Source organism: Herpailurus yagouaroundi, unplaced genomic scaffold, assembly GCF_014898765.1.
Source record: "Herpailurus yagouaroundi ecotype Mexico unplaced genomic scaffold, PumYag 185, whole genome shotgun sequence".
Lineage (NCBI taxonomy): Eukaryota > Metazoa > Chordata > Mammalia > Carnivora > Felidae > Herpailurus > Herpailurus yagouaroundi.
The window spans coordinates 27,111,536-27,136,443 of NW_024412416.1; the positions used below are offsets into that span (position 1 = coordinate 27,111,536).

At 36.1% G+C, this 24,908-nt stretch overlaps 1 protein-coding gene across 4 annotated transcripts in view; it reads left to right on the top strand.

Moving 5' to 3' along the window:
• GABRG3 (gamma-aminobutyric acid type A receptor subunit gamma3) overlaps positions 1 to 24,908 on the top strand; it is a 717,311-nt gene that overhangs the window by 646,211 nt on the left and 46,192 nt on the right. The window contains exon 7 of one of the 4 annotated variants that reach the window (XM_040493889.1): positions 15,270 to 16,988. The exons of the other annotated variants lie outside the window; for them this stretch is intronic. Coding sequence (XP_040349823.1) covers positions 15,270 to 15,358 — 89 coding nt within the window. The 3' untranslated portion in view covers positions 15,359 to 16,988. Of the gene's footprint in view, positions 1 to 15,269; positions 16,989 to 24,908 lie in introns of those variants that run through there. 4 annotated transcript variants of the gene reach the window in all.

The following is a 24,908-nucleotide window of genomic DNA, read 5'->3' on the forward strand; positions in this document are numbered from 1 at the left end:
TATATATATATATATATATATATATATATATATATATATAAATCTCTTAAAGACTAGGTGAAGTAGGACAGCAATTTACTTCCACAATGCCCTGATTTTGCCCCAGGGTAGCATTTATCACATTGTGATGTATTCTAATTGTAATCAAAGAGGAAATGTAAAACACAGATAATAACAAGAACTCTGGAGCCATCATGCCTGGGTTTAAATTCCAGGCTTAAACATACAAATTGTGTCATCTTGGACAGTTATCTTCCCTCTCTGAGCCTCAGTTTTCTCATCTGTAAAATGGGGAAGACAGTACTAGCACCTGCTTCAGAGACAAGGCTCTTGTGAGGATTAAATGAGCTTGAAAATAGTAATAATTGCATAGCATATATTGTGTGTATGTTTCCAATACATTGACCTATTTGTATCCCAGGGATCTAGCAAAGTACATAATTCTCTCAAAAAGAAAGTACTTGGGGGGCACCCGGGTGGCTCAGTCGGTTGAGCGCCCGACTTCGACTCGGGTCATGATCTTGCGGTCCGTGGGTTCAAGCCCCGCATCAGGCTCTGTGCTGACAGCTCAGAGCCTGGAGCCTGCTTCAGATTCTGTGTCTCCCTCTCTCTTCCCCTCCCCAACTCATGCTCTGTCTCTCTCTCTCTGTCAAAAATAAATAAACATTAAAAAAATTGAATAAAAAAAGAAAGTACTTGGTAGATATATGAATGTGTGGAAGAAAAAAGAACCGTTTGTTTACCAAACAAGTCAAAAAGAAAAATATTTCACTTTACCAACATTTAACTGTCATCTTAGAAATATTAATATGAGACCATTAAGGTGATACAGTAATAAAGGGAATGCATTTTGAATTTTAGTAATGTGTTTTACTGTTTGTTTATAATTTTATTACTTAAAATTTAATTGATAAAGGATACTTTTATCTACTTTGTACTTTACAGGTAACACTTATATTGGTGTGTGAATACAAATGTCTGAATTGAAATTTGTGATTTCAAGCAGATTAATTTATTTTTTTTTTAATTTTTTTTTCAACGTTTTTATTTATTTTTGGGACAGAGAGAGACAGAGCATGAACGGGGGAGGGGCAGAGAGAGAGGGAGACACAGAATCGGAAACAGGCTCCAGGCTCTGAGCCATCAGCCCAGAGCCATCAGCCCAGAGCCTGACGCGGGGCTCGAACTCACAGACCGCGAGATCGTGACCTGGCTGAAGTCGGACGCTTAACCGACTGCGCCACCCAGGCGCCCCACAAGCAGATTAATTTATTAAGGTCTTTGATATACATGTTTATTGGACAGCACAAGCACATGGTTTACCACAATTTCATTTTCTAAGAAAACCCTATACACTTTTGACAGGAGTCAGTTTTAAGAAACTTACACTGTTATAGCCTGGCATCTCTTTGGAGACTGTCTGCCTAGGTAGGGAATTCAGTCCTAAGGAATTCATAGAATTCCTTAGAGGGTCAGGAGTTTAAACTATTAATGTTCATCCAGAAGGTAACTCATCTAACTCACCTGAAGATTTTGGCCTGACTTCCGTTTTTCTTTTTAATCAACATAGAATCTGGGGGAAATACAGACCTATTTCCCAAAATTACTAAATGTTTGCCACTAGAGACAACCTTCCTTTACCATGGTAACATTTGCACAGTAAGCCATCAATTACAGAAGCCGGGGGATGTTTCCTTTGTCCAATGACACTTTTCCTACTGGTTCTGTTTCTATATGGCTGAAACTAAATGGATATTTCAATACAAGAAGTAGTCCTTACAGATCCCAACGCTCCCTGGACAATAACCCTGTTCTTTGGACCTTACTCCCTTTTCCATTCTGCTCTCCACACTCACTGAGACAGAAGAATGAGAATACTTTCAGAGACCACTTCCAGCTCTTACCCTATCACCCTTCTTGCCATTTCTTCATTATTGCCCTTGTTTCATTACTATACCTATCTCTGTGGTCATGAAGGAGGTCTGAGGTCAGAGTCATGCTGCTTTGGATTTAGTAGTCCACCTTCTCCTTCTGATTGGCTCTAAAACAAAAGGAGACGTATTCAATTTATCAGAATACGATACATTTACAGCAGGAATGCAATGGTTTTCTAACTGCCTGACCCTTGGCAATGCCCTTCTCTCACCCTGTTTGCTGTGTGCTCTGCTGACAAGAAGTCCCCACTGGTCTAGATTCATAATCCATATGAGCCTAGCCCCACTCTGCTGTGGGTGACACATCAGCTCCTCACTGCAGCCAATGTCACCAATTCATGATCATCAATGATCTGGAATCACTCTTCTGAGGGTGCATACAAACTGTTATTTAGTCAATCTGCTTACTCCTCCTAGAGAAGTAAAGAAAATAACTAAAGAAATCACACAGTCTGAGGAAAAGCTTACACTGAGGTAATAATGACAAGAACATTTAGAAATTACTCTATTACTCCCTGTATTCTTATTTCAAATGCATGAGCAATGTTGGCAACTTGCATATCTTAAATTTTCTTCTCCATTACCCTTACATACTAAAGCTACCATTATTTCCTTCTTTATATATGTGTATGTGTATATATATATATATGTATATATATATGTTTGTGTGTGTATATACACATATATATTAATTTTTGAGTAAATATATATACATATATTTAATGTGTACATATTAATATATACATATATATTTAAGTATATATATACATATATAATTTATATTTTAAGTAAATATACATATTTTAAGTAAATATATATATACGTTTAAGTAAATATGATTTGTGTAATTTGTTTATCAAAACCTTGCTATTAAGCCATGCTAGGGTCATTCCTTGATTCTTTACACCAAAAGACTTTATCAATAAATAAAGCTCTAGAGGTTTGGACTTTACCCAGAATTGCAGTGTCATGACTTGCCCATTTGTCAGGACTAATTATGCTGAACTTAGAACAGTCTCTTTAAAAAGAAAAAAAAAATTATCTAGCAAGCCCACAGATTTAATGAGAACTTGAAATGCAGACTTGGCTAAAAATTCATCACAGCTTCTCCAAATATGTCTTAAGTAAAAAGATAGGATGCATTCTAAAAGCTTGTAATCAAACTCTTCTGCAATAAAGTCATAGATAAAGGAATAAAAACTCATGTTTTGGTCTTGGTTTAAGTCTCACTTCAAAAAGATCTAAAAGACGTTGTGAAGTTAATGCTACTGGTTCCTAGAACTTCATAAGGTAATTAAACCTATGGCCCAAGGTGAATCTCTGCACCAACTAAGCATTTGGGCTAGTTAATGGGGTGACGAGTGTAGTAAATAGATCTGCTGTATTCAGATGTCTCATCCCAGGTCCTTCTCTCATAGGGTTCCTCTTTCTTTATGCCATTATTATTACACTGAAGGCCAGAATGCTTTCTTGAAAATGAGTCTTCAAAGTACCACTTGGATTGGATGGAATGACACTGTTTTATAAAGAAATTTGTTTTGCTGAAATAGAACAGCTATTTTTTTTAAAACCAATATTTATATTGTTCTTTGTGTGATGAAAGAACCACTGGTAAAAATACATCTGTGCATTTTCTTTTTGAATATAAAGGCAGGCCTTTAACATCACACCTGCTATTTGAAGTGTCTGTCATCAGTGAGATTCTGTGTCTTCAATTCACAAACTGTTCATGGCCCCAAAGGAAAGGATGATATATTGAATAAAAAGACTTTGAAAGAATTATTTATTTTGAATGAGGAAAAAAATGCTTATAGTAAAATGTTAGAGAAAAATGATTGTATAAAATCCTTTATGACCTAGTTTGCATTTGTTGGGGTGTGGATGTATACCGAAACTAAATAAAACAAAACCATAATGGTGGTTTTATTGCCATCTCTGGGAAATATTTTCCATTCCTCTTCAATTATGTGTGCATTTTGCACATATTTTAATATATTGTTATTCTTAAAAACTTAAAAATCACAGGAAAATATGTAAAAGAGGAATCAGTCTCCATCCTCCACCAGTCATTAATAACTTGGTATATATGTCTCCAGAGTTTTTCTGGGTTTTTTAACATAAGACACGCTACTACTTTTCATATGATAGATTTGTTGCCATATATATATATTTTAAAAAATACCTTCAAAAGTGGAGAAAAGTAAAAAGATGAGTTTTTTTTAACTATCTCATAGTAAAGTCCACATAAATATTAGGTAGATGTCTTCTAAAACAATATGCAAGCGAATCCACACCAATTAGTAGACCCATCTGCAAACACAGAAATGTGCATATGTTTTTTGACACTTAGAAGAAATGGATGAATTCTTAAAAAACATATAACCTTCCAAAATTAAAGGAGGAAGACAGAAAATTTGAACAGACTGATTACCAGCAATGAAATTGAATCAATAATCAAAAAACTCCCAACAAACAAAACTCCAGGACCAGAGGGTTTCATAGGTGAATTCTGACAAACATTTAAAGAGTTGGTACCTATTCTTTTCAAACTATTCCAAAAACATAGAAGAGGAAGAAAATCCACCAAATTCATTCTATGAGGCTAGTATCACCCTGATACCAAAACCAGGTAAAGACACCACCAAAGAAGGAACTATGAGCCAATATCTCTGTAAATATAGATGAAAAATTCTCAACAAAATATTAGCAAACCTAATCCAACAATCCATTTAAAAAATCATTCACCATGATCAAGTGGGATTTAATGCAAGGTGGTTAAATATTTGCAAATATTTGCAATTTCTTAATGCAAGGTGGTTAAATATTTGCAAAACAATCAGTGAGATACACCACATTAATAAGAGAAAGGATAAAATCATATATTGATTTCAATAGATGCAGAAAAAGCATTTGACAAAGTATGACATCCATTCATGATTTAAAAAAACCCTCTGCAAAGTAGGTCTAGAGAGAAAATACCTCAAAATAATAAAAGCCTTATATGAAAAACCCACAACTAACACCATACCCAATAGGAAGAAAATAGAGTTTTTCCACTAAGGTCAGGAACAAGACATAGATGTCCAATCTCACGACTTTAATTCATCATAGTACTGGAAGTCCTAGCCACGATAATTAGACAAAAAAAAAAAAAAAAAAAAAAAAAAAAAAAAAAAAAAAAAAAAAAAACAAAAAAAAAAAAAAAAAAAAAAAAAAAAAAAAAAAAAAAAAAAAAAAAGAAATAAAAGCATCCTAATTGAAAAGAAAGAAGTAAAACACTTACTATTTGCAAATGACATGGTTTTATGTATAGAAAATCCAAAAGACTCCACCAAAAAGCCTACTAGAACTGATAAATGAAGTCAGTAAAGTTGCAGCATAGAAAATATGAGTGAAACCATATGATATCTGTCTCTCTCTGACTGACTTATTTTGCTTAGCATAATACATTCTAGCTCTATCCATGTCATTGCAAATGGCAGTATTTCATTCTTTTTGATGACTAATATTCTATTGTGTGTATGTGTGGATGGATGGATAGATAGATATCACATATTTTTTACCTATTCATCAGTCAATGGACATTTGGGCTCTCCATATTTTGACTATTGTTGATAGTGCTAAATACTGGGGTGCATATATCCCTTCAAATCTGTATTTTTGTTCCCTTTAGGTAAATACATAATAGTGCAACTGCTGAATTATAGGGTCTCTTGAAGAGCCTCCATACTGTTCTCCAAAGTGGCTGCACCAGCTTGCATTCCTACCAACACTGCAAGAGGGCTCCCCTTACTCTGTGTCCTCACCACCACCTGTTGTTTATTGTGTTGTTTATTTTAGCCATTCTGACTGGTGTGAGGTGGTATTTCATCATGGTTTTGACTTGTATTTCCCTGATGATGAGTGATTTTGAACATCTTTTCATATGTCTGTTAGCTATCTGGTTGTCTTCTTTGGAAAAGTGTCTGTTCATGACCTTTGCCAATTTCTTAACTGGATTATTTGTTTTTTGAGTATTGAGTTAGATAAGTTCTTTATAGATTTTGGATATTAATCCTTTATTAGGTTTGTCATTTGCAAACATCTTCTCCCATTCTGTAAGCTGCCTTTTTATTTTGCTGATGGTTTCCTTTGCTGTGCAGAAGATTTTTATCTTGCAGTCCCAAAAGTTTATGTTTGCTTTTGTTTCCCTTGCCTGTGGTGATATGTCTAGTAAGAAGTTGTACCAGCCGAGGTCAAAGATGTTGCTGCTTGTGTTCTTCTCTAGGAGTTTGACTGTTTCTTGTCTCACATTTATATCTTTCATCCATTTTGAATTTACTTTTGTGTATGGTATAATACAGTGGTCCAGTTTCATTTTTCTGCATGTTGCCATCCAGTTTTCTCAACACCATTTGTTAAAGATAAAGAGACTGTCTTTTTCCACTGGATGTTCTCTTCTTCTTTGTCAAAGATTAGTTGACCATATAGTTGTGGCTCTATTTCTGGGTTTTCTCCTCTATTCCATTGATCTATGTGTCTGTTTTTGTGCCAGTGCCATACTGTCTTGATGACTATAGCTTTGTAATATAGCTTGAAATCCAGAATTGTGATGCCTCCAGTTTTGTTTTTCTTTTTCAGAATTGTTTTGATTCTTCAGGGTCTTTTGTGGCTCCATACAAGTTTTAGGACTGTTTGTTCTAGCTCTGCAAAAAATTTCTGGTGGTATTTTGATAGAGTGCATTAAATGTAGATTGCTTTGGGAAGTATAGACATTTAACAATATTCTTCCAATCCATGAGCATGGAATGCTTTTTCATTTCTATGTTACCTCTTCAATTTCTTTCATAAGTGTTCTGTAGTTTTCAGAGTATAGATCTTTTACCTCTTTAGTTAGGTTTAGTCCTAGGTGTCACTGGTATTAGTGCAAATACAAATGGGATGAATTTCTTGATTCTTTTTCTGCTGCTTCTTTATTGGTGTATAGAAATCTCTTCATATTGCTTTTATTACAATTTTGCAGAATTCATGTATTCTAACAATTTTTTGGTGGAGTCTTTCAGGCTTTCAAAATAGAGTATCATGTTGTCTGCAAATAGTGAAAGTTTGACATCTTCCTTGCTGATTTGGATACCTTTTATTTCTTTTTTGTTGTCTGATTGTTGAGGCTAAGACTTCCAGTACTATGTTAAATAGTCATCTTGAGAGTAAACATCCTTATCTTGTTTCCTACTAGGAAAAGGCTCTCAGTTTTTCCCCATTAAGGATATTAGCTGTGGGTCTTTTGAATGTTGAGGTATGTTCTATTTATCCCTACTTTGTTGAGGGTTTTTATCAAGAATGGATGCTGTATTTTGTATGTTTTTTCTGTATCTGTTGAGAGGATCATATAGTTTTTATACTTTCTTTTATTAATAAATATGGTATATCAAATTGATTGATTTGTGAATATTGAGCCAGCCCTGTAGCCCAAGAATGAATCCTACTCAACCATGCTGAATAATTCTTTCAACATGTTGAATTCGATTTGCTAGTAACTTGTTGAGAATTTTTGTATTCATGGTCATCAAGGATATTGGCCTATGATTTTCCTTTTTTATTGGTGTCTTAAAACCTTTAGAAAAATAGCAAGAATAATTCAATGAACACCTGTATGCTCTGCACCTAGATTCACCAATTGTTAACATTTTGTTGCATTTGCTTACCTGAGGGGTGGCCAAACTAACAATGTTTATTGGATATGTAAGAAACTTTTACGTGCAGGATAGCTTGACCATATATATTGGGCTGTGGGATGGATCTAGAGGTAGGGAGAGAAGGAAGAAACTTCAGGCTTGGGACCAGTAACCACAACTTACTTTCCTTACAGTTCCATGTTCCAGGATGGAATTCCAAGGATCCAGGAATTTCATATTTGAACCTAGACTACTAGGTCATAATAAAATCTAATTATCAACTTAGGAGGATAGAGAGGCTAAAAACATATTTTATTACTTTACTAAGTTGGTTTATGCTTTTTTAAAACTCTATATGTATATAATAAAGGTCTCTACTTGTAATCTTACCCTGGGCCCTGAAAATGTTAGGAGGACACCTAACACCTATTTGGAAGGGAAAGGGAGATATTGTTTTTCCACTGATTTCAATTATATGTAGTAAGGGGTTCAGAAGGAGTGGCACCAAGATGTGCTGCTTTGGCATGAAGGCCAAAAACTGTTGAGGCCCAAAAGACTCAAAAAGGAAGTTGGCCTTTTCCCTGAATTCTTAATTTAAGCCAATATTTAATGGGGTGGATTTTATTTTTAAGTTATTTTTTTTTCATTAAAGACCCATGATTGCTGTATCCTCTGACTTATTTTATGTTTAAGAATGTTTGCTCTTGCCTATATTAATTGTGTCTTAGCTAAATCAGTTTCTTTCCCTGAGACCTTTGTAAACATTGTTTTATTGTCTTCTGTCCATGACAGTTGTTTGGGAGAAATCTGAGGGCAATGCAATGCTTTTCTCTTGGAAACATAAACCATATCAGAAAGATAGCAGCTTTATGTTAATTATTATTAAAAAACTCACTCATGGTAATCACTGTGAATTATAACTACTCCATCTACATGGCATGTCTACTCACTCATATGAGAAGTATTACCTTTTGGAGTTATAATTGGGCTTATTCTAGCTCTTGATAATAATTTAGGAAAAGTATATATGCCCATTAGGAATTTCTTATCAAACAAACCTGGTCAATTATAGTAGTACTAAGCACAATGCTTTCACCATCCCAAAATAACTAACTTTATGTGATTAAGATATACTTTTTTCATATTTATATTTGCACATTATTACACTTCTTACGATTTTTAGGATTTGATTTGATTAGGATTAAGACTAATTCTAGAATATTGGAAACACAGATTTGAGAACTGGCTGCATTCTAAGCACTAATTTGTCTCAGTCAAAACATTCCCTAGAAAAAGTCTCAGGAGATAAGATACAGTACACAAGGGAGAGTGACTTTCTAGTGCATGTTTTTCCACTCACACCTTCCGGTATTGAAACAGTAGCAATAAATCTAGAGCCATATTACTGACTATAAAAAACCCAATCATTGATGAGAGGCACAAGTCATTAAAAAAAGTTCAACGCCAATCTGAGGATTAGCCTTACATTTGTTTTCAAAAACCAACTCCTTTTTGATAAAAAGCTTTGTTTTAATGGAAATGCTTATTTCTATGTAAGAAACAGGCTTCTAATAATATTGATAAGCAGTGAGCATTAGCAGAAATTAAGACTGTAATCCTTTTTGAAGTAATTAGATACAAATATGAATTTTACTTGGTCCCTATTCTGAAAAACATCAAAGGTGACAACACCAGCATAGTTTAAAAACACAGTTGACATGTGCTCACAGCTTCCTTCTGCTGGGCCCTGTTTTAAGGGCTTTATGTTTATTAACTTATTAATGTTCCCAATGACCATTGGAGATATAGATACCATTATTATTACCAGTTTGCACGTGAGGAAAATGGAGACACAAAGAGATGGACCACCTAGTCAAAATTCAGGTAATAAAATTGTTGTGGCTGTGTTCTTAAATATGCTACTCTGCTTCTTTAAAAAATAAGACTTCTGATGATGAATAAGAAAATATACCAGCAATTCTGATAAGCACAGAGAATGAACTATTGCATTTGAGTCTACAAAGCACATCAGAAAATTGGTAGGCACTGAGAATATTACCAAAAGAGTGAGGAGGACAAGGGAGGACAAGAGTCCACAACTATTCCTATGAGGGCAATATCTTTCTTAACCTACTCATCCATTTGGCTGTAGTCTAACATGGTAATTGGATTTCCATTTATTTATTGACTGATGTGATTAGTAATCATCTCTTCTGGGTAATGCCTCTTGCTAGGCATTAGAATAAAATTGTGACTGAAGGAAGCAAAGGCCCAGTTCTTATTGAGTTTATAGTCAGTAGGGAAGATGGAAATTAATCAATAATGTCACTGAAAGTATGAAATCATGACTGTCATAAGTTAAGGAGAATACATGGGCAAAATTCTCTATAAGATGCTAACTGGGGAGCCTGACTTCACTTCAGTGGTCAGGAAGGTGATCTTCAAACTGAGGTGAAAGAACAAGCAGGTACTCACCAAGCAAGGGCTGCCTTTCACATGGTAGAAAGGAGCACAGTGCCACTAAAAGAGGGGCTGGTATGTGAAGGAAGAGCAAAAACAGATGAACTTGGAGAAGAAATATATGTCTCTCTCTATGGAAAATATACTTTATATATCAACTGACAAAAGCTTGTCAGAGAGTGACTAGGAGACAGCTGAGGGAATTGAATGCAGGGAATTGGTTAGACAAGTGATTGAAAGTCAGATAAGGCAACCAGGGGATATGAGACAACCCAGAGATTAGCAAAAATGGAAGACTTTACTCTCTCAAGTTAGTGGGACAAAGGAAGGAGTGTTCAGAATAGCCTCATAGAAGCCCAGTTAAGAGTGGCCTCATAGAACCTTATAGGTTCCATGTCCTCAAGAAATGGCCTAAGACAACCAAGGAGAGGGAAAAATACCCTGGTTTCTCCCATTCTCCATTCTGCCAGGTACATTTCCCATTAGTACCCATTTACCAATAAGCTGGGGAAATAGCTACAGTTGCCAGTCTCCATGAGATACAGAATGGGACAGAGGAGAGACAATGGATAGCTCTGTAGACAGAGGCCCAAGGCCAGTACAGACATAGCATAACTATGTCTTGTTAATTAAAGGAATTCCTTAAATTCCCACTCCCTAAAATCTGCCTGTTCTGAAGGCATTTTCTATGCTAAGTCCAATATGTCAATTCGAAATCCTAAAAATATGCCCAGCCTACTCTCTGATCTCATTTATTTTTATTTTGGTATATGTTCACTTGTTATGTAAAGTTAACATAGTGGAGTACAAAACCTACAGAGTTTGGTGCCACAGTATGATTAACTATATTAATAATATAAACAAGTGTCTATTATTTTTGGTAATTTTCAGGCATCATCTGTATTTACTATAAAAAAATGAACCCAAGCACCTTATATAAGGGAGAATTAAAAGATAAAAATGACCTTAGATTTAGCCTTTAGTAACTGTATCATCAGAATAAGAATCAACACCTGTTTCCAAATGTTGACAGAAGTGGTAAAAACAGACCAGCATGTTTGTCCCTAAAGAATGAAGACTTCAACTGCAATGATGTGCCAGGGACAGAGATTTTCTTTTTCAAAGCAAGCTTCACAAATCTCCTGAAATATTCCCTGAAGACAGTTATGGACTGATCATGAGGCAGTCCTTGAGGTTTCTTTTTAGAGTCCCCAAATCAGTCACCTCACAACCATTTTAAACCCTCATCACAGATGTAAATGAATTATATCCCTAAAGAGGCTCATTCTTCTGCAGTCTATTTAAATCAGGCTTCCTCACTGACAATTCATCCTTGACACTAAATTTGAAGTAATTCCATCAACTGTGAAAAATTCCAAAGATATAAAACACAAGATTTGAACAGACTTTATACAAAGTAAAATATGTTTCTGAAACATCCCAGGGGAACTCTTCAGGCAGTGAAGGCTGTGCCCATATTTCTGTCTTGATTGGTAGTGTGAAAGCACCTTTGAACACCTGGGGATGAGAAAGTAGGAGTTTGTAGTTTTAGCTCTGATTTTCTATAACGGAATTGTCTACAAGAGAATAAATTGCCATAGTGTATTGAGAAAATGCCAAACTTAGAAGACGACACTTGTTTTATTACCCATGAATCTTGCATTCTCATGTTGAAACATTCTAAGGGATTGTTGTGAGAGGACCTTGATCTTAGGTGTCCAGTAACAAGAGCCTAGCACAGACCTGGTGACACAATCACCAGTAGCAGAGTACTCTAAAAATAAGGATGAAGCTCAAGGTAAGGAGAGCATATGACTTATATTTAATAAAAATAAGATAACTTAGGTAATTGAAACTAATCAAATTTGGCATAGAGTCTGAATCAGAATCATTGATGATTTTCACAAAGTTCATTTTCATTCAACATTTACATTCAATATAATTTTCATTCAATTAAAAATACTTTGTTTTTTTTTTAATTTTTTAACGTTTATTTGTTTTTGAGACAGAGAGAAAGTGCATGTCTCCCTCAGAGATAGAGGGAGACACAGAATCCAAAACATGCTCCAGGTTCTGAACTGTCAGCACAGAACCCAATGTGGGGCTCAAACTCATGAACCATGAGATCATGTCCTAAGCCAAAGTCGGACTCTGAACCGACTGAGCCACCCAGGCGCCCCTAAAAATACTTTCTAATTCACATTTTGATTTATTATTTGATCAATAGGGTGTTTTTACATTACCCTTTTTTTAAGATAACTATTGATTAAAATAGAATTATAAAAAATAATACAGAGATCTCATGTACTCTACTGGGTTACACCAATAGTACTGTTTTTTGGGGGAAAAAGTGTATCACAGATTAGTGATACAGTCAAGATATGAAACATTTCCATCCCCACAAGGACCTCTCTTGTTCTTTAAGAGCCATGCTTGTTTCTCTCCCTCCTTTCCCCCGTTAATCCCTGGCAACCATTAAAATGCTATCCATTTCCATCTTGCCATTTCAGGAATGCTATCAATATAAATGGAATCATACAAAATGGAACTTCTAACGTGGCCCTTTATCTATGTGGTTACCATTCACGGGGCTGATTATTCATTTGTGTAGATCCATGTTTCCATTTGGTTGTTGTTGTTGTTGGTGGTGGTGGTGGTGGTGGTTTATGTGTGAATGATTTCCTTTAACATTTCTTGTAGTGTGGAAGTGCTAGTGATGAATTGTTTCCACTTTTATATGTCTAGAAAAAAAAAGTGTTTATTGTTCCCTTATTCTTGGAAGATACTTTTGCCGGTATAGTCTTATAAGTTGACAGGGTTGTTTTTTATTTCTCTTTTTAAAAAGTTTTAGATTTACAAAAGAAGTAGAAAAGATAATACAGAAACTTCTCATTTACCTTTTGCTCACTTTCTCGTAATTTCACGTTTTATATAACCATGTAAAAGTTAGAAAAACTAGGGCACCTGGGTGGTTCAGTCAGTTAAGTGTCCAACTCCAGCTCAGGTCATGATCTCATGGTTTGTGAGTTCAAGCCCTGTGTGGGGCTCTGTGCTGACAGCTCAGAGCCTGTAGCCTGCTTTGGATTCTCTGTCTCTCTCTCTCTCTTCCCCTCCCCTGCTCACACACTCTCTCTGTCTCTCCAAAACTAATAAACATTAAAAAAAAATAAAGATAAGTTAGTAAAATGAAGAAATTTACATAGGCCCAAAACTATTAGCTTTGTTACAGCCTTTATTGGCACTTCATGAATGTTTTCATTAATGTCCTTTTCCTGTTCTAGGATCCAATCCAAGATGTCATGCTGCATTTAGCTTTAACATCTCCTTAGGCTCCTCCAATCTGTGACAATTTGTTTTATGAAAAGAAAACTAACCTTGACACTTTTTTTTACACTGATGAAATATTTTTTAGAATATCCCCAACTTAGGCTTTTCTGATGTTTTCTCATATTAGACACTTTCATCATATAACATTAGGGATTACATGATATCAACATTACTTATTACAGGTGGTATTAATCTTTATCACTTTGTTAAGATACCAGATTATTCCACTGTAAAGTTGCAATTTTATCCCTTTCATTTTTCTACTAATTAGAAGTGAGTTACTAAGCCTATCCCATATCCAATGGGAGAGAATGATGTTAACAGCAATGTTTTTGTTTTTGTTTTTGTTTTTTGTAGATACTCTTTATAGATTAATGAATTTCCCTTGTAGTTTTAGTGTTCTGGGAGTTTTCTCATAAATGGATGTTTCCTTTCATCAAATTATTTTTCTACATTTCCTGAATGACCAAATAATTTTTCCTGTTTAATCTTACATTGACTGATTTTTTAATATGAACCAGCCTTTCATTCCTGGAATTAATCTTACATACCACAACATGTATTTTATATGTGTATTTTGCTAGATTCAATTTGCTTTTATTTTGTTGACAGTTTTGTGTCTACATTAATAAGGTACATTTGTCTTCATTAGTTTTATCTTTTCTTGTAATATTTGTGTCTGGTTTTGCTATTGGTAACTCATCATAGAATGAGTTGGGAAACGCTCCTTTTTGTTTTATATTCTGGAAAAGTTTGTGTACTTGGTACTATAGTTGCTTGATAGGATTTGATGCTTGATAAAATTTGATAGCAAAGTTATCTGATTACAGTTGTGTATTTAGGGGCCCCTGGGTGATTCAGTCAATTAAGTGTCTGACTCGATTTCAGCTCAAGTCATGATCTCATGGTTCTTGAGTTCAAGCTCCATGTCAGGCTCTACACTGACATTGCAGAGCCTGTTTAAGATTCTCTCTCTCCCTGTCTCTCTGCCCCTCCTCCACTCACTCCTACATGTGTGCACACACACTTTCTTTTTCTTTCTCAAAATAAATAAATAAAATTAAAAAAAAGAGTTGTGTATTTAGAGTTTAATAGATATAGGTTTATAAAGGTTATTTCTTTTTGAATGAGTTTTGGTAGTTTATGTCTTTCAAGGAATATTTTTAAAAATTTTTTTTAACGTTTATTTATTTTTGAGACAGAGAGAGACAAAGCATGAATGGGGGAGGGTCAGGGAGAGGGAGACACAGAATCTGAAACAGGCTCCAGGCTCTGAGCTGTCAGCACAGAGCCAGACGCGGGGCTCGAACTCACGGACCGCAAGATCATGACCTGAGCCAAAGTTGGCCGCTTAACTGACTGAGCCACCCAGGCACCCCTCAAGGAATATTTTAATTTAACCTAGGTTGTAGAATTATTAATATAGCATTGTTCACTTAATTCATTTATCAAAAAATAATATTAACCCCTCTTTCATTCATGATATTTGTTTCTTATCTTTTTTCCTAGACAAACATGATTAGATTTTTTTCACTTGTATAGGAAGAATTATAAGATGATTTCCAAAGTTTTCTACCCTCTGTATATTCTTCCACAGAGTGTGATGAATTTTGCTCCCATGATTAGGTTATGTTATTTATATGGTACAGTTGAACTTGAGATATGGAAATTATCTGGATGGGCCTTGCTTAATCCCACGAGCCTGTTAAAAACAAGAGTTTTTTTTCTAGCTAGTTACAAAAAGGGAATTTAGAGTAAAGCACTAGAAGATTCCATGTGTTTTTGCTGGCTTGAATATAGAGTCAGCAAATGGCAAATGTTAGTGTGTTATTGTCCCACAGCTCTTGGTTTCTTTGTTCTGATTTTTAACTTATTTTTTTTGTGTGTGTTTCAGATTGGATAATTTCTGTTCAACTGTTGTCAAGCTCACTGGTTCTTTCCTTTGGCTGTGATAAGTCAATTGATCATCAAAAGCATGCTTAAACTCCCCTACTAAGTTTTGTTTTGTTTTGTTTTTCTGAATTTCCATTAGATCCCTTCCTAATAGTTTCCACTAATCCATTGAAATCACCTATCAGCTTGCTTGTTGTCTACCTTCTTCATTAAAGCCTTTAACATATTCAATGGTTATTTTAAACACCTCTTTTATGTCTGGTTCTCTTTCTAATGATTGCTTTGTCTGTTCAGACTGCTAGTCTTAGTTTATTGCATGCCTTGAAACTATTTGAAAGCTGAATATGTTGTATAGAATAGTAGACACTGACATAAATGTTTTGTATGCTTAGAGATGAGCGTGACTTTCATTCTCCTAGGCCTTTAGTGTGAGGGTGAAGGTTTTTGCTTATCTGGTAGGAAGTCGAACTGTGTTTAAAGTTTTCTCCCTGTTTAACTTTGTGACTTGTGACTTGGATTCAGGTCTTTCCTTTCAATCTGCCAAGAGATCATCTGTCTGTTACAGTTTTTCCACCTGGATTACACTATTGTTTTTATTCAATGCTTGTTAATGTGTTGGTGGTTGCAACAGGGGATGGTGGGTGTTATCTGGTATTTTGACTAAAATCCAATCTTAGGCAGAATTTGTGAATCTAGTTCTTCGGGTGTGAACTTCATAAGTGTTTCTGTGGCCCTCCAGATGTAATGCTGAGCCTAGCAAGTGAAGAGCTATTTTCCAGTTCCCTTCTCACAGATGTAATAGGTTTCCAACAGTTCCCTAATGCAATAGTACTTGCTGCTCTCTTCCTGCATAATAAAGTATTTATTTCACAAGGAACACAGCAATATGTGTGGGTAGAATTTGGGCAGTGGGGACTGTTGTCCTCCCACAAGTTGCACCACTGGAGAGACTTTCTCAGGATTCGCCTTGATCTTCCTTTTGGAACTCTGGTGAAGTTCTTGCATAAAAAACTGCAAGAAGATGAAAAACCCTTATCTCTGTGGTCCTCACAGGCTTTACATTTTCATGCTGCCCCATAGTATTTAGTATTTAATAATTTGGTAAACACTTCTGGCTTGATAGTCTTAAATGATTGTATAGTGTTTGGTGTATTTAGCTCAAGTAAGCAATACTTAAATAAGCAAATGCCTACTAATGCCTCTCCAAAGATTTCAGATTAGTCATTTGCCCTGAAACCTTACATCTTTGATAGCTTCAATAAAAGGTATTAGTTTGCAATCACAACAAACAAAGGAATAAATTCCCCAATTGGTCAGGAGTAGATTACATAATTATTACTAAGGAGGGCCAGAGACAATGATTGACAACCTTATCTGGACTAAGTGAAATGGGAGAGGGCAGGTTTCCATAGGAAATAATGAGTAGACAAACTATATACCTCCACTACACTAAGTCTGCTTTTCATGACTGGATAAATTATAAAAATGTTTATCTCAATCCAGTTAACATATACTTGATTGCTTATCTCTAATTTATGCTATCTTAATAATTTAAATAAACTTTTTTAAAACTAATTTTAAATTTACATAAAATTTCCAAGGGCAATGTAAAGAGTCCCTGTACCCTCCATACCCTCTGTTAATATTGCTTTCATTTCTGTAGTACATAAGTAAAAAAAAAGCAATATTGATATATATTATTATTATTAAATAAACCCAATAAGATTTCATTTTTTTTCATATCTTTTCTCTTCAAGGATCTCATCCAGGATACTTTGTTAAATTTAATCATCACATCTCCTTAGCCTTTCTGGGCTGTGAAATTTTCCCAGACATTCTTTGTTTTTAGTAAACTTGACAGTTTTGAGAGTACTAGTCAGGCATTTTGTAATATGTCTCTCAATTTAGCTTTCTCAGGTGTTTTTTGTTTTTTGTTTTTTATTGTTTTTTTTTTTTTCATGATTATATTAGACTTAAGTGTTTGGGAAGAAAGACCATAGAGAGAAGATACCATTCTTAACACATCACATTAAGGTAAGTGCTATGAACATTACTTATCACTGGTGATAAGATAGAATGTGCCAGATATCCTCACTGTAGTTACTTCCAGTTCACACTTTTTTATAGACCTTTAAAAAACAAGTTATTAAGCACAGCACCTACTTATCAGGCAAAAAGTTATGCTTTACTTCCTTGAAGTTACAGTATGTACAAAAATGATTTTAATAATTTTCATGGCAGATTTGCCCCTTCTTCAGCACTTATTTACTTGTTCATTTATTTATATAGGTATGGACCCACGGATATTTTTTTTTTTACATTGGGTTATAATCAAATACAGTTCTATTTATTTTTCTTCTCAAATTGTTCCAGCCCCCAGCATTAAAAAGCCCTTTGACATACCCCCTATCATTTAGTTTTCTTCATCACATCTTTACTTTGAGCACTACAGATGCTCCAAGCTCACCTTGTTTATTTTCTGCCCTCACTAAAAAATCAGAAATTTCTCCAAGTAATCTTGATTTTTTTTATTGGAGAATAGTATTATAAATCAAGAAATAGGTCCTGGGTTAGCCAATTGCTGGACAGGGAAGTATCATCACTTCTAAACCCTCTACACAGTTAGAGCAAGAAAATATATGTATGTATCCTAACCTGTGAATGAGAGGAAGTGACACAGAAGAAGATATCATAGAGACAGGCCCTGTTCCATGGATACTTGATATATCAGTAAAGAGAAAGAGATAAAGAGACAGAGAGAGAGGGAGAGAGAGAGAGATTGATCATACCACTACTAAACATGGAAAAGGAAACACTAAATCACTATACCTAGCCCTATGTCTTGCAAAGACCCTTTAAGATTCCCCATTGATATCTTTTTCAATGCAAAATCAGTGGAAGCACAATGCTGAAAAGATTAATTGACTATTCAGCAAACATTCATGAAGGGTCTACAGGAATTAAGAAAGTGAAGAAATGGACAACGTGCCCTCATGGAACATGCATTCTAGGGAGCAGGGAGATTAGAGGGTAAACAAATAAACATACAGATATTTTATATTTGATGGTGATAAATGCTATAGAAAGAAATAAAACAAGGAGGAGAAAATGGATTTCCACTGTTTGTGGCAAAACATTCTTATTTTATATAGGGTAGTCAAGATTCTAATGGGACCTTATTTGGGGAAACCTGAAGGCAGTGAGGAAATGAGAAATGCAAAGATCTGTTGGGTGAGTGGTTTGGGAATTTGAAATGCAAGACCAGAGGAGGAAAATTTTGGACATTTGAGGGATAGCATAAGAGCCAGTGTAGCAGTAATTGGGGTCAGTAATGGAGAGGAAGCTCAAACATGGAGGACTTTGTAGTCCAACTTAAGATCTTGGGGGGTTATCTGAATGAAACAGGAAGTTGCTGGATGAGCTTGGCCAAGGCTTGATCTCCCCTCTATTTTAAAAGAATTATATTGGCTGCTGAATAGAGAACAGTCTACAGATAGGCAAGTTGGGCAACTATTATAATAATCAGGTAGACATGACTATACATAGGAGATGGTAATAATGTGGTTGGAATCTGAGTGTATTTGTGTGTGTGTGTGTGTGTGTGTGTGTGTGTGTGTGTGTTTTAATGGGCTGACCATATAGTGTGATAGGAAGAGATGAATCAAAAATGGCTGTGCAGTTTCAGGTCTGATCAACTAGAAGGGCAGAGTTCATACTTGCTGAGATGGTTATACTGCAGGTAGAACTGCTTAGTCCAGAGTAAGAAACAAGAGAAGCAAGAGTCATGGGAACTTTGAGTTTGAAATGCCTTTTAGACATTTGTGTGGACATATTGAGATGATGTTAGAATATATGTGACTATACTTCCAGAAAATGGCCAATATTGTGTGGTATATTTGTACTATTTAAACTTCTTAAATTAGACGATATCCTATAAAAAAAAACATAGAAGGAATATCTCAGGGCTGAGCCATTGACATGCTCATAAAAGGAGGTTGCAGAGAGGAAGAGACACTCACAAACAAGATTGATAAGATACTGCTCAAAGACAAAGCTGAGGAGGAAAGTAGGAAGTTGAGAACTTTAGAAATATCTTTAGACAATCACTTAGGCTAAGTTGACCTCAGCTGGCATTGTTCTTCTAGTAGGGCTGAACCTCAAAAAAGTATCTCCAATCAACATCAGGTTAGACGTATAAATAAGACCTGTGCAAAGATACCAGAGAACAAAACAAAACATAAAAAAGTACAAATTCAAGTGATGCATAGCTATCCTAAGAATCCAAATAAATGCTAATCAAATAAACAAATACTAAATATTTCTCTAAGATCTTAGAGTAATTGGGGGGTGAAGGGTGTTGAACTCAAAATTGAAATAGCCAAAAGGAAATAAAAGAAATATAGAAAAATATAATAAAACCAGAGAGGAAATATAAAGTGTGGGAGAGGTAGGGGGAATAAAACAGAAGAAGAAATAAGATGATAAAAGGTGAAAGCCACATTAAAAGTAGAAATAATAAAAGCCAATTTGCCAAAAAACACTTTCAGGAACATGAACAACAGGTTTAGAAATACTGAGGTGTACACCCAAGAGGGAATAGTTAGTAAGAATAACATAATAAGTATGTAAATCAAACAGTGTTCACAAACACATAATTAATGTTCCTGAGAAATGGAAAAGAACAAAGCAAATAAAGTAAAATATTTAAAAATATTATTAGAGAAAAATCCTGACATCAAGGAATACATAAATCTGAAGACTAGGTCCCAGGAAAACAAGACATGAGATATATTAATAAAGTTATAAAGAAACAGAGGAGAGGCTGGGAAGATGGTAGAGTAAGAGGACCCTAAACTCACCTAATCCCAGTGATACAATTAGATAACATTCACATAAACATAAATAACCCAGAAAATGACCTAAAGACTGGCAGAACAAACTCCACAGCTAAAGGTAGAGAAGAGCCCATGTCAAAGAGGATAGGAAGGGTGGAAACAATGTGAAGAGTTTAATGAACCATGGCTGTCCATGGGGAAGAGGGAGCCTCAGGCATGGAGAGGGAAAAGAAACATACTATCACACCAGGATCCCCCATAGAGAAGATGAATTCCATAACATTTGGCTTTGGAAGCAAGAGGGGCTGAATTTCATGAGGTCTTACAACTAGTGGGAATTAAAACTGGAATTTTAAAAATCAGCATGTTTAGTTCTGGACAAGCAGAGGTGGGGGTATTGACAGGAAGCTGAGTCTCTACCCTTAAAGTAACAGCATGACAAACAACTTGTGGAGATACAGTGTAGAAGCAACAATTTGAAAAAAACACCTGAGACATATAAGAGGAAGAGTTATTTACTAATCTCAAAGAATGACCCCGAGGGACAGGGTTCACTAAGGGACTTCTCTAGGGAGAAAAAGGAGCTGGAAGGTACCATCTGTCTCCCTGACCCCACAGCTTAAACACATAGCCACCCAAGGAAAAGAGCAGGGCACCAATATTCACTACCTAACTTGTTTATACCAAGATTTGCCCCACACCACCCCAGTGTTTTAGCATATCTGCCCTCAGCAGTCACTTTTGCCCTTGTCCTGTCACCTCAAGTCCCCTCTCCTAGAAGATTAGCACAAACCTTGCCAACACCTCTTCCCCAATGCACATTTTGCAGGGTCTCAGTCCCAGTGGTGCTGACAGATGCCCAAAAGCACATCGTTAAAATTGCACACACAGCCCATGTGCATTTTGTGGCTTCCCAGGTTGGTCCTGTCCTGGAAGCAGTAGAAGAAGGAGGCCTCATTGCCTAAGCAGACCAGTGCTCACACCTAAAACTACATGCTGCATCCAGGCTTGGGACAAAACACTGCCTACAACATGCAAAGAGAGCCTCTGCAGATACTTTACTGAAGGAAAAAGTGTCCAGGACACAATAGCAAGGCACACAGCACACACATAGAAGACACCCCCTAAAGCACTAGGTTCTGGTGAACAGGGAACACTGAACTGCAGGGCACTACAGGATCTCTTCATCATAATACCATTACTTTCAAGAGCAGAAAATGTAGCTGACTCTCCTAACACAAATAAACAGACACAGAGGTAGACAAAATGAGGAGACAGAAGACTGTGCCCCCAAAGAAAAAGACAAAATTGTAGCAAGAGACATAATATGGAGAGAAGTAATATTCTGGATAGAAAATTTAAAGTAACGATCACAAAGATATCCACTGGACTTGAGAAAAGAATGGAGGAGAAAAGAGTAGAGAACATCGTAACAAAAAGATAAAAAAGAACCAATCAGAGATGAAGACAACAATAAATAAAATAAAAAGGCCATTAGATGGAATAGATAGCAGGCTAGAGGAAGCAGAGGAACAAATTATCAACCTGGAAGACAGAGTAATGGAAAGGAAGAAGCTGAGCAGGTAAATGAGATAGATTTAAGGAACTCAGTGACTCCATCAAGTGCAATAATATTTTCATTATAGGGATCCCAGAAAAAGATAGAGAAAAGAGAGCAGAAAATTTATTTGAAGTAATAATAGCTGAAAACTTTCCTGATCTGCAGAAGGAAACAGATAGTCCTCCTATCCAGGTGGCAGAAATCCCTTAACAAAATCAACCAAAGGAGATCCACACTAAGATACATAGTAATCAAAATGGAAGAAAGTAGTAATAAGACAGAATTTTTAAAGCAGCAAGAAAAAAAAATACAGTTACATACAAGAGAGACCCCATAAGCCTATCGGCAGATTTTTCAACAGAATCTTTGCAGGCCAGAAGAGAATGGCATGATGTATTCAAAATGCTGAATGGGAAAACTCTGTAGTCAAAAATACTCTATCCAGGAAGGCTATCATTTAGAATAGGAGAAATATTTTCTCAGACAAACAAAAGCTAAAGGAGTTCATTACCACTAAACCATCCTTACAAGAAATGTTAAAGGGAACTCTTTGAGTGGAAAGACCCATATAGTAAGTCTTCGTAAAGTAAGAAAACACCAAAGCAGTAAAAGTAAGTATATCTGTAAAAATCAGTCCAGAAATTTACAAGATAAAACTATGATAAATATGATACCATATAACTAAAATGTGAGGAAGAGGAGTGAAGAATGTGTTCAAATTTAAGGGACCACAAACTTAATATAGACTGCTATATGCAGACTATGGCATATGCAAACCTAATGGTAACCACAAATCAAAAACCAGTACTAAATATGGAATAAATAAAGAGAAAGGAATCCAAATATATCACTAAAGAAAGCCAGCAAAAGGTGAAAAAGAGCAAGAGAAGAAAGGACCAGAAAAAAAACTACAAAAACAACTACAAAACACTTAACAAAAGGAAATAAATTCACACATATAAAATTAATTTGAATGCAAATGCTCCAATGCTCCCATCAAAAGAAATAGAGTGACAGGGGCGCATGGGTGGCTCAGTGGGTTGAGTGTCCAACTTTGGCTCAGTTCATGATCTCACAGCTCATGAGTTCAAGATCCGCATTAGGCTCGGTGCTGACAGCTCAGAGCCTGGAACCGACTTTGGATTCTGTGTCTCCCTCTCTCTCTTCCCCTAACCCACTTGCATTCTGTCTCAATAAATAAATAAATAAATAAATAAATAAATAAATAAATAAATTTATTAAAAATTTAAAAAAAGAAATAGGGTGACAAAATAGATTTTAAAAAAATCAAAATCAGAATTCCAGCTTGGATCTCAGGCAAGATGGCAGTGTATGAAGACGCTGGGCTCACCACATCCTGCTGATCACTTAGATTCCACCCACATCTGCCTAAATAACCCAGAAAATCACCAGAAGCCTAGAAGAATGGACTCTCTGGAGCCAAGTGTAGACAAGAGTCACACAGAAGAGGACAGGTCTGCCTCCTTCCTGGTGTCACAGGGGCCCTCCTGCAGCAGACCACTGAAGGCAAAGAGAGCTGAGCCTGCCCCTCCTGCCCCTGTGCACCTTGCGGATCCACCCTGGCTACTACACCAGATCCAGAAGAAGCAGCACTACAAGCCTGGCACTGTGCAAGTAGCCCAGATAGGGGCCACACCACTCCACAGTGAGTCCTTCCCCTGGGAGAGGGGAAGATAAGGTACACACCAGTCTGACTGTGGCCGCAGCGGTGGGCTGGGGGCAGACATCAGGTGTGACTGCGGTCCCACCCACCAGAACAAGTAACTCCAGACAGCACAGGGGAAGAGCAATGCAGTTCCACGCCACTCCAGGGACTATACAAAATGACAAAACAGAATAATTCTCAAAAGGAACACCAGGAAGTAGCGACAGCTAACGAACTGATCAAAAATGATTTAAGCAATATAACAGAACAAGAGTTTAGAACAATAGTCATAAAATTAATGACTGGGCTTGAAAAAAGTATACAGGACAGCAGAGAACCTATTGCTACAGAGATCAAGGGGATCAGAAACAGTCAGGAGGAGCTAAAATATGCTATAAATGAGACACAAAATAAAATGGAGATGACCACAGCTCAGATTGAAGAGGCAGATGAGAGAATAAGTGAATTAGAAGATAAAATTATAGAAAAAAGGAAGCTGAGAAAAAGATTAAAAAAATCCAGGAGTATGAGGGGAGAATTAGAGAACTAAATGATGTGATGAAACACAATAATATATGTATAATAGGGATTCCGGGGAGGAAGAGAGAGAGACAGATGCTGAAGGTGTACTTGAAGAAATCATAGCTGAGAACTTCCCTGATCTGGGGAAGGAAGAAGGCACTGAAATCCAAGAGGCACAGAGAACTCCCTTCAGACGTAACTTGAATCAATCTTCTGCATGGCATATCATAGAGAAACTGGCAAATTACAAGGATAAAGAGAAAATTGTAAAAGCAGCTAGGGATAAACATGATCTAACATATAGAGTGAGACCAATAAGACTAGTTACAGATCTTTCTACTTAAACTTGGCAGGCAAGAAAGGAATGGCACGAGATCTTCATTGTGCTAAACAGAAAAAATATGCACGCGAGAATCCTTTATCCAGCAAATCTGTCATTTAGAATGGAAGGAGAGATAAAGGTCTTCCCAAACAAACAAAAACTTAAGGAATTCATCACCATGAAACCAGCCCTACAAGAGATCCTAATGAGGATCCTGTGAGACAAAGTACCAGAGACATAGCTACAAGCATGAAGCCTAGAGACATCACAATGACTCTAAACCCATATCTTTCTATAACACTGAATGTAAATGGACTAAATGCGCCAACCAAAAGACATCGGGTATCAGAATGGATAAAAAAACAAGACCCATCTATTTGCTGTGTACAAGAGACTCATTTTAGACCTGAGGACACCTTCAGATTGAAAGTGAGGGGATGGAGAAGTATCTATCATGCTATTGGAAGTCAAAAGAGAGCTGGAGTAGCCACACTTATATCAGAAAAACTAGACTGTAAATTAAAAGCTGTAACAAGAGATGAAGAAGAGCATTATATCATAATTACAGGGTCTATCCATCAGGAAGAGCTAACAATTATAAATGTCTATGTGCAAAATACGAGAGCCCCCAAATATATAAAACAATTACTCACAAACATAAGCAACCTTATTGATAAGAATGTGGTAATTGCAGAGGACTTTAATACTCTACTTTAGCAATGGATAGATCATCT